This window comes from Oreochromis aureus, linkage group 17 (genome assembly GCF_013358895.1).
Source record: "Oreochromis aureus strain Israel breed Guangdong linkage group 17, ZZ_aureus, whole genome shotgun sequence".
NCBI classification, from domain to species: domain Eukaryota; kingdom Metazoa; phylum Chordata; class Actinopteri; order Cichliformes; family Cichlidae; genus Oreochromis; species Oreochromis aureus.
In genome coordinates this window covers 26,245,459-26,260,630 of record NC_052958.1, presented here as the reverse complement: position 1 = coordinate 26,260,630, position 15,172 = coordinate 26,245,459, and the positions used below count along the sequence as shown (strand labels likewise).

General features: G+C 38.1%; 2 protein-coding genes across 3 annotated transcripts; one reads left to right on the top strand and one right to left on the bottom strand.

Annotated features, from left to right (window-relative positions):
• Positions 1 to 2,225: 2,225 nt before the first annotated feature.
• LOC116329382 (alanine aminotransferase 2-like) lies at positions 2,226 to 9,719 on the bottom strand. 2 transcript variants are annotated; one of them, XM_039601108.1, is made up of 11 exons: positions 9,526 to 9,719; positions 8,989 to 9,078; positions 8,797 to 8,905; positions 8,572 to 8,708; positions 7,370 to 7,613; positions 7,058 to 7,137; positions 6,275 to 6,411; positions 5,628 to 5,790; positions 4,890 to 5,045; positions 4,200 to 4,312; positions 2,234 to 2,802 (listed from the first exon to the last, which is right to left on the bottom strand). In XM_039601108.1, the coding sequence occupies exons 1-11, from the start codon at positions 9,622 to 9,624 to the stop codon at positions 2,715 to 2,717; spliced, it is 1,416 nt and encodes a 471-aa protein (XP_039457042.1). In that variant the 5' UTR covers positions 9,625 to 9,719; the 3' UTR covers positions 2,234 to 2,714. The 2 variants fall into 2 exon arrangements, with proteins under 2 accessions (XP_031607244.2, XP_039457042.1); XM_031751384.2 differs by lacking the exon at positions 8,989 to 9,078 and having other exon boundaries at positions 2,226 to 2,802.
• Positions 9,720 to 10,124: 405 nt separating this feature from the next.
• LOC120433944 lies at positions 10,125 to 13,893 on the top strand. Its single transcript, XM_039601107.1, has 5 exons — positions 10,125 to 10,308; positions 10,656 to 11,670; positions 11,933 to 12,085; positions 12,233 to 12,322; positions 13,183 to 13,893. Exons 2-5 carry the CDS (start codon positions 10,672 to 10,674, stop codon positions 13,489 to 13,491), a joined length of 1,551 nt encoding a protein of 516 aa, XP_039457041.1. The 5' UTR covers positions 10,125 to 10,308; positions 10,656 to 10,671; the 3' UTR covers positions 13,492 to 13,893.
• Positions 13,894 to 15,172: the final 1,279 nt, after the last annotated feature.

Here is a 15,172-nt window from a genome sequence, read left to right as displayed (position 1 = left end):
AAAATACATTTATAACTGATATGAAGAGAGGACACTGACAATACACAGACAGATAAAACAGAGCTGAAAGCACAGACCAACCACCCTCCTCCAACCACCTACAGGCAAAGTAGCATATTTAAAGCAAAAGCTGACAATGACTCCTGGTGGTGACCAGGAGTCATTTTTTCAGTTTTTCTTCTAATGATGTCCTTTAGATTGAATTTATCAAATATATTTGGTTTTTATAGTTATCTTTAACAAAACAGGAATCATCACATTGTTTGGAGCAATTTTCCCAAAAAGACTTTTATGAAAACACACATGTAGAAAAAAAACATTAAAAAGTATAAATTAACAAATAAACACTTGGGTAAGTGACTGAAAAATAATGATAAAGTTTAAGATGTTATCATTTCAAAATGAAATCTCCAACACAATCAAATGGTACAGTGAAGTGAATACGTTTGAAGAATTCCTGAAGTAGCTGTAACCTGTGACACATAGGTGTGCATTTGATAGTATGCAAGAAATCAAAACCTTTGCCTGTTATACTACAAGTACAACATGTAATTGTGAATAGAGAAATAATGTTTCACTTCACTGAAATGTTTCAGCTTTAATGAACTTCTACATTTGCTGTGCATTTAAACCCTGTTTGTTAGGTACAGCTTGCATCATGTTGATCAAACTTTGTGCTGACAGTGGACAGGAAGACTGGTCTTAAAAAGAAAGCTGTCACACAACATTGAAGGCTCAAATGGAAAAATGGAAAAAGAAAAAAAAATCAGGACTAAGCTTGGATGATTTAGTTACAAACCTTACATGACTACTGCTTTCTCACACTGTCAATCTAAATACTGATGTCATTACTCTCGTCCAATCATCTTCTCGCTTGCCTTCTTTGAGCCAATTAGCCTCTGCTTTGCATGGTTTAAATTGGTGCTCTCCATCATTCTTCCTTTCAGACTCCTCCCCATTGCCATCTCAGACACAGAGGAGTCCTGTCCTACCGCGATGAAACTACAAACTTCCTCGATCTAAATGACACAAAGGAAAGTTTGGGAGTTTGAGGCTTCCAGTGAGCAGAGGGTAATCCAATATAAATCCATCTAGTTACCTCCGAAGTTTACACCGGGACATGTGTGTTGTTTGTTAATCTGTTTTTTGTAACAGTGGTGATTTGAGTTTAAAAAAATATTAATAATTGAAGTTTAGTTTAAGGTGGGACACAAAGATCGAGTAGTGACTTGTTGTGAAAAAGTACTTGTCCCCTTCTTTTCTTCATTTTTTGCAATTTTGTCACAAAAATGACACGAGTAAGTACAAAATGTAGTTTTTTATGTTGATGGTTGATGATGATTTAATTTATTCAGGGAAAAAAGCTATCCAAACCTAACTGGCCATGTGTGAAAAAGTAATTGCCAGTGCCATCCTTGGCACAAAGAACTGCAATTAAGTGTGATAACCAGTAATGAGTCTTTCACATGGCTGTGGAGGAATTTTGGCCCACTCATTGAAGAATTGTTTTAATTTAACCACAATGGAGCGTTTTCGAGCATGAATGGCCTGTTTAAGGTCATGCCAAATCCTCTCAATCAGATTCAAGTCCAGATTGTGAGTAGACCACTCCAAGACCTTTGTTTTGTTGTTTTAGCCATTCAGTGGGAAGTTTGCTGTTGTGGTTCAGATCATTAACCTGCTTCCTAAGCCGTGTGCTTGAACTTCAGAGCACGAACTTTTGGCCACACAGTTCTTCAGGATTTTCTGGTATAGAGCAAAATTCATGGTGTGGCACTTTTTTTACTTCAAGTCATGTTTCTCTATTGCTATTGCATTATGCTATTATGCGTTTTAAACTAAACTACAGTGTAGTGTAGTTTAGTTTAGTTAAGGTTAAACTAAACTAAACTTTAGCCCATCCTGGAAGACAGCACCAACCAGTTCACTGCCAACACTTACTTAACTTATCACTCATGCTTTCGCTTATGTCCAGATCTGTCCTGCTTCCATGGCATCTCCACACCAGACTAGCAGCTATTTATAAACATAATATTCTATTTCAAAACATTTTGGGAATCTTTACTTTTACACAAACTTCAGTGATCACTAAAATTCTCCTTTTGCTGTAAACTAATCACTTCTTTAAAGCTGAAAAACAGCCAATTAAGTGTCATTTTCATATTGACAAGTAATTATATATTTTTTAAAAAGTGAACCCTGAAACCAGAAAATTGAACATGAAAACTTAAATTACTGACATGCACAGTGTTAGTTGGAATACATTTAGCTTTTAATAGTCCCTCTTTGCATTACAATGGTTTTCATGATGTTCATGAAATTAATTTACATGGTTTGTTCAGACTATTAGAAACTTGGTGTTTTAATTCCCAACAGTTTTAACTTCAATGTAATTAACCCAAATCAGCTACTGCAGAGTGGTGGGGCTGCTTTCAACGACTCCCTTAATCACAAGGATTTGCCATATATTTGATTTGGAAAAATTTTTTAACATTTATTTTTATCCCAAATGCCCCACTGACATAACCCTCAAGAGATCTGTGGTTCCTCCTGGGACTGCGTCAGGGGGCTTTTGCTTGCTAGGGAACGGTGTGAAAGGGAGAGTGGCTAAACTGCTGGTGCACAGTATCAGTGCATAATCTGGTTGAAATGATAGATTAAGGCTTAAAGAAATCTATATTTATGCAGTAGCATTCACAGTTGATTTTATGTTACTACAGTTTTTCCAGCAGGTGATGGTGGAAAGAACGAAGTCGTGCCAAGATCTCCTCCAGAGTGGAAGGAGGAGTCATAATACACAGCCTGAGAGAGAAGGAAAAAGAAACACACCAAACATACCGAACACAACATTAACATATACTACCTTGAAAAAGAACAGTCACATGAAAACTACTTACACTGTGTTTAGACCAGCGGTCCCCAACCCCCGGGCCTCGGACCGGTCCGTGTGTCGTTTGGTACCGGGCTGCGAGAGTTGAGGCTCAGGTGTGAAATGTATGGTTTTCAGGGTTTTTATCGGTTTTCAACGTTATTTTGTTATCGTTTTTATCGTTAACTCGGTTTTCCTGGGTCTTTTCAAGTGTGTTATGAATAAATCTTCTTTTTTTCGGTACCGGCACTAGTTTTATTTTGTTGTATTCATCCGCGACACCTCATTGCCGGTCCGTGAAAATATTGTCGGGCATAAACCGGTCCGTGGCGCAAAAAAGGTTGGGGACCGCTGGTTTAGACCACCAAGCATTTGACCTTTGGAATATTGCACATTTGCTCGATTTTACCAATTTAAAGATATACAGCAAAACTAAATAGAGCCCTACATTACATAAAGATACAAATAAAGGATCCAGATTGTTATTGTTATTAGAACCTAATTATTAGTATCTGATTAGTGGAATAGACTAGTACTTAAATAGCATTTCTTGCACTTGCTCTAACTGAGCACTCAAAGCACTTTTTTACTACAAGACGTGTTTCCCCATTCACACACATTCATATAACACTTTAATCTGTACTAAAGTGTTAGCCAGTAAGCATGGCTTCACAGAAAGATCTGTGAAACTGATTTATTTTATTATCTATTAGTAGATATCTATGTCTTTGTGTTGTTCCTGTGCAGTTCATTTTTTTTTTTTTTTTTTTTTTTTTTGTTCAAATGAAGCATTTATTTTATTAGGTTTAATGACATGTACAAGGCATCGAAAGGAAAAAAAAAAATTATCAACACATCAAACACGTTTCAGATGAATCTCTGTTCACTGTGCAGTTCATTAATGCACCTTGCTAACCAACCGGGCTAGCATTAGTTAACAACTCTCCACCTTCCAACTGTAATATGGCCACTTCTGGCTTAAAAAAACAACACAGTTAGGGACTTGAATGTTAACATTGAGGCTTCAGAAACCGAAGAGTGACAGTTCGTGGGTTAACTCCATCTTTTACATACAGTTTGTCTTTGAAAAAGCTCTTTAAATAATGTGGTAGGAATGAGAATGCAATTCCAATAAAATTAAGCAATTGGCGATCAAAAAAGACCCAAGTAAAAATGTTAGTGAGATAATGGTTAGCACAATAGCATCAGCAAACTGTTTATTTTGTCTACAAATCATTCTCTACATGTTTTCACAATTTCACAAAATCACAGGTTTAGGGGACTACGGACTAATCAAAGATCTGACTAGAAACATAAAATAAAATCTTACCTGATGTGATAGTTTTTATCTTCCTGTCCATTCTCACAACCTGCTCCCACACAAATACCCTCTTCTTCCAGCAACCTCTGACAGTAAAGCACGTCCGCCTTCACTCCCAACCTCTGAAATTAAAGACAGTAAAGCATTGTATCAATTTATGATTTTTGCTGTTACATACAAATGCGAGCAATTAAATACTGGATTTTTAATGTTAACTATTCAATTTTTTACTTGTATGTACTGCTCAAAAAATGAAGGGAACACTTGAAAAATCCTAACTTTTCCTGACTGAAATCCTGACTTTTGGTAGATTATAAATGTAGCTCATCCAAGTTGTGGGAGATGCAAAAATGCTTCTCCCACTAAATTGATTCTTTCATTCACCCAAGTGACAGAAGAAGTGACTTGGGTGAGATCCAAGTGAAAAAAGATCTTTTTTTCTTCAGCGTGCATTAATGCTCCCAAACTTGGAAATGTAATTTGATGTGATGTGGGGTAGTTTATAAGCTAATACAAACTACAGTGGGTTTTTAGTTTTACATTATTTTAATCTGAAAAGCAAAGCTGTAAAAACATATCGGATGAAAATTTACCCCTGAAATTTAAAAGAGTAGGAATGTAAAGTCCCCTGAAATCGCATTTAAAAAAAGCAGTCACACAATGAGAATAACATCCATATTTTTATCTTTGAAATCTCACCTTGGCCTCCTCTACCATGTGAGGTGGCAAGTGTACCCGGGGATAAAGAAAGGGTCCTGCCATTGATGGCTGACAGCTCATCCCTTCCACTCTATTCAGAAACTCAAGTGCTCGTTTAGCATTCTGGGAAAGAGTATCCTCAATATGATGAATCTCCTTTAAGAATAAAACAAACGTTACTGTAAGCTGGGGAGTACCTTAGAAAACACTCAATTACTCAATTGCAGTTTTATTCAACATATTGTATTTCATATCCTCGTGGATGCTATGGCTCACTGAGTCATGCTAACACTGCACCAATGCTGTAAACATTCACAAGACTTTGGATTCACCTGACAGAGTATATCAGGGAAAGGAACAACCACCCTGCAGGTTTAACAGCTCAAGTGTTATTAGGATGTTTGCATGCCTACAGGCATTGAGCTGAGTTATGTGTTTGGCTGATTAGATATTTGCATTAATAAACAGCTGAGTCGGTGTACCTTATAAAGCATTTGCTAAACATACCGTGACAGCATGTAATGTGAATACTGTGGCTTATGATGATAAACCAACAGCAAATCTAATTTCTCTGCATTTCCCTTTAGTTCTGTGAATGTGTTAATTCTTTTTAAGCTCCTTATTTCATTTTTCCCACATAATAATAGTTTTGTCTCCATGGTTACACTTTAAAACAATGAATTTGCCAGAGATCCTTTTTGATTAAATAGAGACATTACCATAGGATAGTCCCCTTACCTGTGTGTATGAGTTATAGGAAGAATCTTCAGGTCTAGGTGGATTAAGACTAAGTTCCAGTGCCAGCTGTGGTAACACTGGAGCACTGGGAGTGAAATTTAAACACTTTTTCACTGCTGGGTCAATGTTGACTACCTCCATATACCCTCCTCTCAGACCACACCTAAACAAAGCAAATGCAGAGTTTAATGCATAGCGTTGATTAACACTGATGAATGCTCAATCATTCAGGAAAGGAAATTCCAATAGGTTGATTGTATTGATCTGGACGTTGCATTTTCAGAGGGAGAGAAAATGCTTCTAGAACTCATTCCAGTGACTGACTAGGATGAGTGACAGAATAAACTTTCAGTTGATCTGTATATTAAAAATGGACCCTACTGAGATGCCACCCACTTTTATGCTCTGAAGCTTTAAGAAAAAGTCCATTTTAGAGTTATTATATTTGAAGGCAAAAGTGATCATATTTAGACATGAGTGTTCATTTATCAGATAACAGTAGCAGGCTTGGTTAGAAAGTTGCATCCATAAACTGTACAAGTACATAGATATCTGCAAACTAGAGCTAACTAATAAGGACATTGGGATAACAGGGACAGTGACTAACACATGTTGAGGTTAGACATTGGGCATAGCATGACACTCACTCTCCTATGTAGGCTGTGGATATTGAATGGAAAGACACCAGCTCCATTGTCTCAGCATAAGTTTTACCCATCTCAGACAGCACTTTCTTGTAGGAAATAAATTCTTTGTCCTGGCCATACACACTGCCCTGGTGCACCTAGACAGTACAAGTGAACATCAAAAGAAAAAGTGAACTTGTTTGAGACTGAAAACCTGCACAACTCCTGGAAAGGGCAAGGGCTATACCAAAACAATGAGGTTTTATGATATTTTTATTACAACGAGCTGACATCAGCCTGCTTTTATAACAGCCCACTGCTGTCTGACCTTGGAACTATGATCTTGAAGGATTACATACTAAAATGGTGTATTTTATTATCTTTACCCATATGGTTGGAGTAGAATTTGCTTATGTGTGATTTTCTGAAACATTATAGCATCATTGTGAAAGTAAAAAGTGTTGTATAGCTCTCTCCATGCCCTTTTATATAACTTAACATATTACTTAACATGGTTTCTTGAAGTCAACCTTGGATGCTAGCAATGAAAGTGAATCTATAAAAGACAATCTATAAAAAACTGTGGGTAATATAAAGTTTTTTACTGATTTTTATATTTGGTTTTCACTTGATTTTCACAAACATTAAGTCAGCTCGAGCGGTTACTGGTAGCTACCATCACACAAACTTTGTACATGATATTTTGAAAACTGTGGAGGTTAGACTGCTAACAAACAGGCAGACAAAAACAGCCAGACTGATCTTTCTCTTTGAGGGGAGAATAAAAGTTTTGCTTGTGGTCACCTCTTCAGCCAGTATGATGAGGCAGTTGGTAGCAGCAAAGCGAATCACTTTCTCAATAGTCTCTCTGTCTTGCACGTAACCTAGCGGGGGGAAAGCCACATTATTGAATGAGCTTCTGTTAACCACAAATCTACAGGTGCAGTGCAAACATAGTTTGCAAACATAGAGTTTTTATTTAACTCTTAGGCTTTAAGACAATTGACTTCTTAGCATAATATAGTTTTAAAAGGACGATGATGATCCTCTTAATGTTTACATGAATATAGAATAAATCAAAAGCTGTGCAGGATGTACCAACAATGGGCTGCTCACCTGTAGGATTTCCTGGGTTGCTGATGTATATGGCTTTGGGCTCACAGTGGACTCTTCCTGCCTCTAAAGCTCTATGCAGCTCATCCAGGTTTACAGCCCAGCCTTGTTCCTCAAAAAGACGATACGGAACCAGTGCCAGCCCAGTCATGTCCAGCAGCATGGGCAGAGTATGTGGACAGGGCATGGGGGTCAGCACACCTGTCTGAGTTTTGCCCTCTCCGCTGGTAAGCAGGTTCAAAAACACCTATAGTGCAAAACAGATGTTGTTTTTGTTATAATAATGATATTAATAATAATAATAATAATAATAATAATAATAATAATAATAATAATAATAACAGATGAAAATAGTGGATAGTTTTGTGCATGATAAACAGATGTGGTTGCAGCAAAGTGGTGAATTCACCGTAAGGAACGGTGTGGGACTGATACACAGTGGCGGCGGTGCTCATGGTCAGTGTTGGGTTACATCAAGCATAGCAGAGATTAATTTTAATTTAAGCTGAAGACAGTTGATTACAGCTTAGACTCATTCACTCAAGTCCTCCTTTATACCAATTATATACTATGATAAAGACACTGTTGGTGTAGGAAATAGAAATCAGTCAAAATAGCTTTTTTTAAAAATTTTCATTCACTGCTTGTATCCTAGATAACAGATCCAAGCTAAGTACATTTGTATTCTCATCTGCTGATATTAATAATATTTTTATATTAAGATATCAGCTGGTTCAGTTACCTATTCATAAAAATAGATGGTAGAATTGTCATTCAAGTAGCTACTTTTTACTTACTTTGAGTACATTTCAGAGCCTGTATTTGTTCGCTTCTGCAACATCTTAAGTGAAGAAGTTGCAGAAGTACATTAACTTTTACTGCATTTTACTTTTCCTTTTTCTTGGCTTTGTCAAATGGTTACATTTCTATCATAAAGTCATTACTAGTTAAAGTTAAAGGAATATGGTTGGCCTGCATCTCAAATCCCAGGACTGTCAGGGTCCAGAGAATATAGAATGATTTGCTAAGAAACACACCACATCACTCACAGATTGCATCTGTTGGAACACCTTTCCAAGAATTGGCCAATTTTTAAGCATTTCTTACGTAACTAATATACTGTACAAAGCAGAAATATGTAGCTTTATTTTAAAAAGCAAACAAAAAGAAACCTTCATTAAAATGTTCAAAATAAAGTGACACACCGACAAACCCTTCTGTGAGCCAATAGTTAAGATGATGTCTTCTGGATGAGAAAGCACCCCACCGTCTCGCCTTGTGATAAATTCAGAAATGCTTTTCTGGACTTCTGGTAAACCTATTGAGGTTGTGGAGTATGAACCTGTCACAGGCAAAGTGATTAGACTGGCCAGCAGAAGCATTTATACATACTTTGTGCATTGCTTGCAGATTTAATTGGTTTTTCTCACCCACACTCCCTCCAGAACACATGTCCAGAAGCTTCTGTGCCCTCTGCCTGACGTCCAGAGGAAGGCTTTTTTCTTTTAGGAGCTCAGGGTACAGACACACTGCCATAACCTAAGAAAGCAAACAGAAAGTGATGGGCTCAGGTTGACAGCTAAGTGCAGGTAAAATGCACAGATGAAACATAAAACACCAACCTGGCGAATAAATGAGATAGGCGGCATTCCTGCCTTGTGTGGATCACCTGAGCTGACATCAATCACACTCTTGAAGGGTTTTTTTACACCCTGGAAAAATACATCACTGTTTATCAATACTGACAGTTTTTTTTAATAAATTTAGTGACAGCTAAATTCTATCTGCCAGTCATGTACTTATCTTTTTAACCCTTTGACATTCGGTTTTCCCTTGGCTAAGTGAAACTATAGCCAAGAGACTGAATTCAATATTAACCATACATGACACAGCCATAACTTATACTTGTGGTTAAAAATTTACACCCCACCTTGATGTGGAGGTCAAGGAATTGCTGGCCTTTCAGTGATTTCAAGTAACTGTTCTTTGAATAAGTTGAACATATATATATATATATATATGTCTATATTCCACACATAATAAATAATTTATTTGGACAGTTAGTAGGTATGGCCATATTGCTGTACTCTTTCTCCGTGCTAAACTGCTACACAATCACTCATAATTTATAGTGTTTCTCGACTTTACAGCTGACTCACCTGTGCAATCTGCTCTGAGATGCATGCAGCTAGACCCTGCAGGTTCACTGGGGCTCGGATCCCACGCACCCTGGAATTCACTTCCTGCACAGTGCTCATCTCTCCTGCTTCGACTGTCTAACTGATCAAGGTCCAGTGAGAGGCCTGGAAATACACTCAGGAGGCGGGTACTTTTTATTTAGAATACCCGCCCCCTGATGAGTCTGGTCTTTAAGATAAGATGGTGCCGGATTATTCAGCGCCTTATACACTGAAAAAAAGGGAGTGGCCAGCTCTTGGATTTATGTAATCATCTTGGGTGTATTTAACTCAACTGCCTCATGTTTTAAAGTCAGGTGTAACTAAATAGTGTAGAAACTACATGATCTGCAGGGAGGGTACATTAAGTTGTTCATATCACGTTCAATTGAAGTAAGTCAATAATGAAGCAGTGCCAAATCTCACGATATCGCACGAGATTTCATCTAGCGTTGTTTTGATCGGGGGTGAGGAATGTTGCCATTTCAGTCAAATTATGAAAGTGAAGTTGGAGTTGTTTGATTTATTTCGCATGAGCTCTATAAGTGAAAGTTATCAGGCTGTACTTTGGTTTGTATGGCAGACCCATTTGTTTGGGAAAATTTGAATATTTAATTTAATTTTATTTTATTTTATTTTTGTTATTTCGGTCCTCACTCCACACCAGTTAGTGGCGGTAATGCACCATTTTGCTGTTTGCCAACCGCCAATAAACCCTAGAAGAAGATTCCAGTCAAGTTGAGCTGCCCAGCTCTACTTATTTCGGTAAGTTGCTGCCTGCCACTACTTTTTGTCGGTGTAGTTTGATTTTCTGAACGAATATTTCCCATATCACAGCCAAATGTAGTTTAATGTCTAGTGTGTCACGATGTAATTTTTGCATTAAATAAAGAATTGGTCACAATTATCTCTGAGGCACTGCAAACATATTTTGGTCCTATGTTTTAATTAGTTTGCAAACTGACTGTTCAGTTACATTATTCAACAGTGTTAACTGCACCGTGGTGAGATTTTCTTATCATTGTCTTAAATGTATTAAGGGTTGTAACGGTAAAAGATAAGGTTTGTTGTAAAAGTGATCCTAATGACATTTTCCTATTCTTTCGCAACAGAGAGTGAAGTAGGACCATGACAGCTCAAGCTATTCTGAGAGTTATCCTTGGACCAGACAGTAGTCAGAGGGTGATGGTTTCTCCTGGTCTGCCTTCAACTGTCACTGAACTGGAGGCTGAAATAAAGACTCAGTGCAAAATAATGGAACCCTTCCGACTACAGTTCATGGACACACTTTTTGGCAATGAGTTTGTGAACTTAACTTCAATGGCAGAAATACAAAACAAAGCAACAATCAAAATTGTATACACATCCTGCCAACCTCAAGACCAAGGTGAAGACAGGTTTTCTTTTCCATCAACGAGTGCTCCTGATGACACATCTACTTGTGATGACAGCACTGTGAGTCTTTCATCTCCAGAGTCTACATCATCACGGTCTTCATGGCCAGATTTGTTTTGCATTCCCTGTTTCACATATGATGTGGAAATTAAGCTTGCAAAGGCCCATGTAGCATTTAAAGAAAATGGTATGCTGCTGATCCCTGATCCAAAGCTTAAGTCCGACATTTTGCAGGGTCTAATCCAGGAGGTAGTCAAGCACACAGTCTACCCCACAGACAGTAAGTTTGACCAAGTTGCAGAGGCCCTTATCCTGAAGCATCCATGTTTGAAAGAAAAAGGTTCACCCAGTGGCTATGCGGGATGGAAGATGAGCCTCAAATACAAGTTAGCAAACTACCGCACACATCTCTGGAAAGCAGGATGTCCTGAAGTATGTGTGAATTCCTTGAAAAATAAGCCACCAGAGAAATGTTCCCCTGCCTTTGATGTTAAGCGACCAAAGAGGGGTGAAGTGGATTACTGCCCCTCTCTTCCATTTGGAGAAAGTAAACAGTCCCTTGAGAAGATGAGGGTCGAACTCCTTTCAGATGTGAAGAAGCGCAACAACAGAGAGACAGTTATGAGTAAAATGAACAGAACATTTGCACTGAGAAGACAAGAAGTCATTTTTGATGCTCCCATGATCTGCAATTTACAAGAGAGATGGCCGGGTCTTTTTCATCCAGCAGAGGTAATCTAAGTGCTGAAAGGAGAATAACAATAGAAAAATCCCTTAACTAGTTGTGTCATATATGTGTTGATGTGTAAAGGTAATGAATTCATTAGGATGTGTGCACAGCATAGCCCAGATGACTTATCATGCCCAGTACCTGCCATTATTGTACGATCTACTGTAGAATATAAAGTGCCTTGAGGCAACTGCTGTTGTGATTTGGCGCTACATAAATAAAAGTGAACTGAATTGAATTGACAATAATTTAATGTCGTTTCAGATAAATGCAGAGTTCAAGCGCATCACAACCATGCCTTTGCAGTCAAGGTTTCTGTCCCAGCTTGACTATCTCTCTGAAAGTCTGCTAAAAGTGTTTGCAAAGAGATCAGGGCAGCAGGGCAAAAAGCTAAAGGATATAGCTGCCATGATGACAGTAAGAATTTTTAATGGCTTTTGATGACTGATAAAAGAAAACTCAAGAGTTTTTGTCTTTGATCATCATTTGATCATCATCATTTCCTCTGTGCTACTGAAAAGTTTGAGTTCACATATCTCTATTTTCTTTGTTGTGATTCTTAAGGATGACATTGTTGCTTGTAGGGAGTCCCTAATCAAAGGACTATGCGTCTATCTGAATGAAAATCCCGACATCTTCATGCAGGAGTACACGGTGAGTGTTGTATGAGTACATTGTGGCTTTGCAACATTTCAAAATGTATTCAGTTAACCATAAATTTATCCTTGGACTAGGCAGGCCCAGTAGTCCTCTTTAATAATTTGGCAGAGGGATTCCAATACTGAGATTAAAACAAAATGTTAAACTTGTCACATATGGGGTCCAAACATTCCACTTGTTCTCCTTAGCCCCCTATTATGAAAGTTGAGAAACATCCATATGACACCTCTCCCGCAAAGTGAAAAAAGTATTGTTCCTCTTACAATTGGGGTCACATTAGTGTGATACACCTCAAACCTGTGATTCTAGTGAAAGAAGGAAGATTCTGGTGGGAAGGGTACACACCCTTGAGCGGGTGCTACAAGTTTGATTCCCACCGGTATCCAGTAAGAGTTGTGGCTAGACCCCCCCATGCTGAAACCAAGCCGTGGAATGGCATGGCCACGTCTGCAGCCTGTACGCAGCTTGGACACAAGCAGTTCACTATATATTGTACAGTGTATGTTACAAATAAAATTTGAATTCATTCATTTGTGCTGTCTGAAAAGGCCAGAATGTGGACTGGGATGCAGCCCTTGAGTGTAACAAGTCCAGGTTTATCATGAAAATCATCCAGGAATATACAAACAACTTCCAGAAAAATGAAGGGGAGAAAGCAATCTTTACATCAGCTTTTGTCTGAGGAACAAAATTTGCCCAGCTGTGAGGCTGAAAGAACATCTAAAATCTTCTGAGTGACCTAACCTGGCTTGCTGGTGGGCCAGTGTCTGTCTAACAAAAAACTAATGCAGAGCTTGAATGCCCTTCATGTGAAATACAAGTTGTGCTTAAAGAAATGTTTTATCTTTAACCAGGACATGACTGAGGCCACTGCACTGAGTGCCATAGAGAAAACAACAGTGGGCATCTATGTCTCCAGAGACACACCAGGCAATTACTCTTTTGATGTTGGCATCATCATCGAGGGTGTGGTGGTTCTTAAGGACCTGGATAATGTGGCCATTGCAGTAGCCATGCTTTTCGGACTGCTTTACTCTGTCAACATGAGTTACCCATCACAGCTCCGCTACACCTTTGAGGTGATTCAGAAGGTGGTAATGGGATTGGATGCAACTGAACTCTCAAGAAAAGCACAAAACTTTAAGACAAAACTGCTCATGTAAACAGTGTTCACTGTTGCTGTGCACTCAAGGTGTTTAGCTCTCTCACTGGTTCTCCTACATTTTGGACGTTCAATTTCCAAGACAAATCTTTGTTGTGTACTTTGTAACTGCCATGTGAACAGGGCCTGTTTTGTTTTTTTCTTTTACTTTTTGCTCTCTGTACAAGTTTTCACATTTTTACATTTTGGTTTATTTGTTTTCAAAAGTGAAGAAATGTAGTTGTTCAGCCTAAGTAGTCCCATCATGGCTGTGTGAAACAGCATTTTAGGTTTAATTCAGTTGGTGTAAGATTGCTTTGATGGTTTCATGTGTTGAACCAAGATGTCGCAGTATGATCAGTGCTGGACTTTTTGACATTCACTGTATCACTGTTATTTCTGTAGCTCTTCAATAAAGGTTGTGACATGCAAGTGATATTTTTATTTTCTTTTGTTAGTAATTGTGCTAAAATGCATCATGTTAATGATAATGTTAATAGGAAGGTGTTTGCCAATCCAGTAATTTATTTTAGTGTTGATGGTTACTAACATTATGTTAAATAATTTACATTTATAATTGTTAATTTGACATTAACAATTATAAATGTAATCTTGACATCTTAAGCAGGATGTTTTGTATTGTTCTCTTTCAAGATGGTAACCTGTGTGGAAAGAAAGCTATAAGGTCTCATTCCTATGCTGTCATTGAGTTGACAAAACACTGAAAAACTGACAATCCTTAACTGCTGATTTATATTTCAGTGAAGATGTAATGTCAGTTTACAAATTTACCTTCTGTCACTGCAGTGAACTTAGACATTTTGCTTTGAAAGGTTACTAGTGGATACTGGCAACCATCGTGGAAGGAGCAATACAATTTGTTAAACAGCTTCCATTAAAGAAATGTGTATTTGATACTAGAACATAATATCAACTGGTTATACACCCAACAAAAGGGAATTTGGGTGGTTGTTACATTTACAAAAGTCTAGCTTGTCATTGAACAAAATAATGTAATGTTTCTTGGGTGAACGCAATTAAATCATGTTGGATCTGCATGAAATTCAACAACTTTGTTTGTTCTCGTTCAGATGACATGATACAATCTAGGAAGAGTGGTTAGTTGCCTGCACTCATGACATTCACAGGATCACACGAGATTCCACACCACAAAATCACTGGATTTATAAGAGGCAGACGACCATAAACACACCATGTGTATGCTGTTGCTATATACTGTGCTTTAACCTGTCAAGGACGAAAACCTAAAGACAATTCTGCATCAAGCATTGCTTTGATTGACAGATTAGTGGCATGGTGGTTAGCGCTGTTGTCTCAGAGTAAGAAGGTCCTGGGTTCAAATCCACAATCTGGCGAAGTGTGCAATGGGTTTCCTCTACAGTTAAAAGTCATGCAGTGCAAATAGTTGCTTGTCTCTATGTGATAGACTGGTGAGCTGTCTAGGATGTACCCTGCCCCCATCACCTCTGGGTTATGCCACCCCCCCCCCCACCCCCCTCAGCAGCCCAAATGATAATAAGGGGATTGATGGATTGGAAGCTGTTGTACATCTGTTGGATTTTGGGGGGGACATTATGTAATATGAAGACAACATGTACTACAGACATTAGTTACATTTGTTGATTCAACAAGATTACCATTGGTGTAACAAACAACTATTTTGCTAGTTAATGTAACAAGAC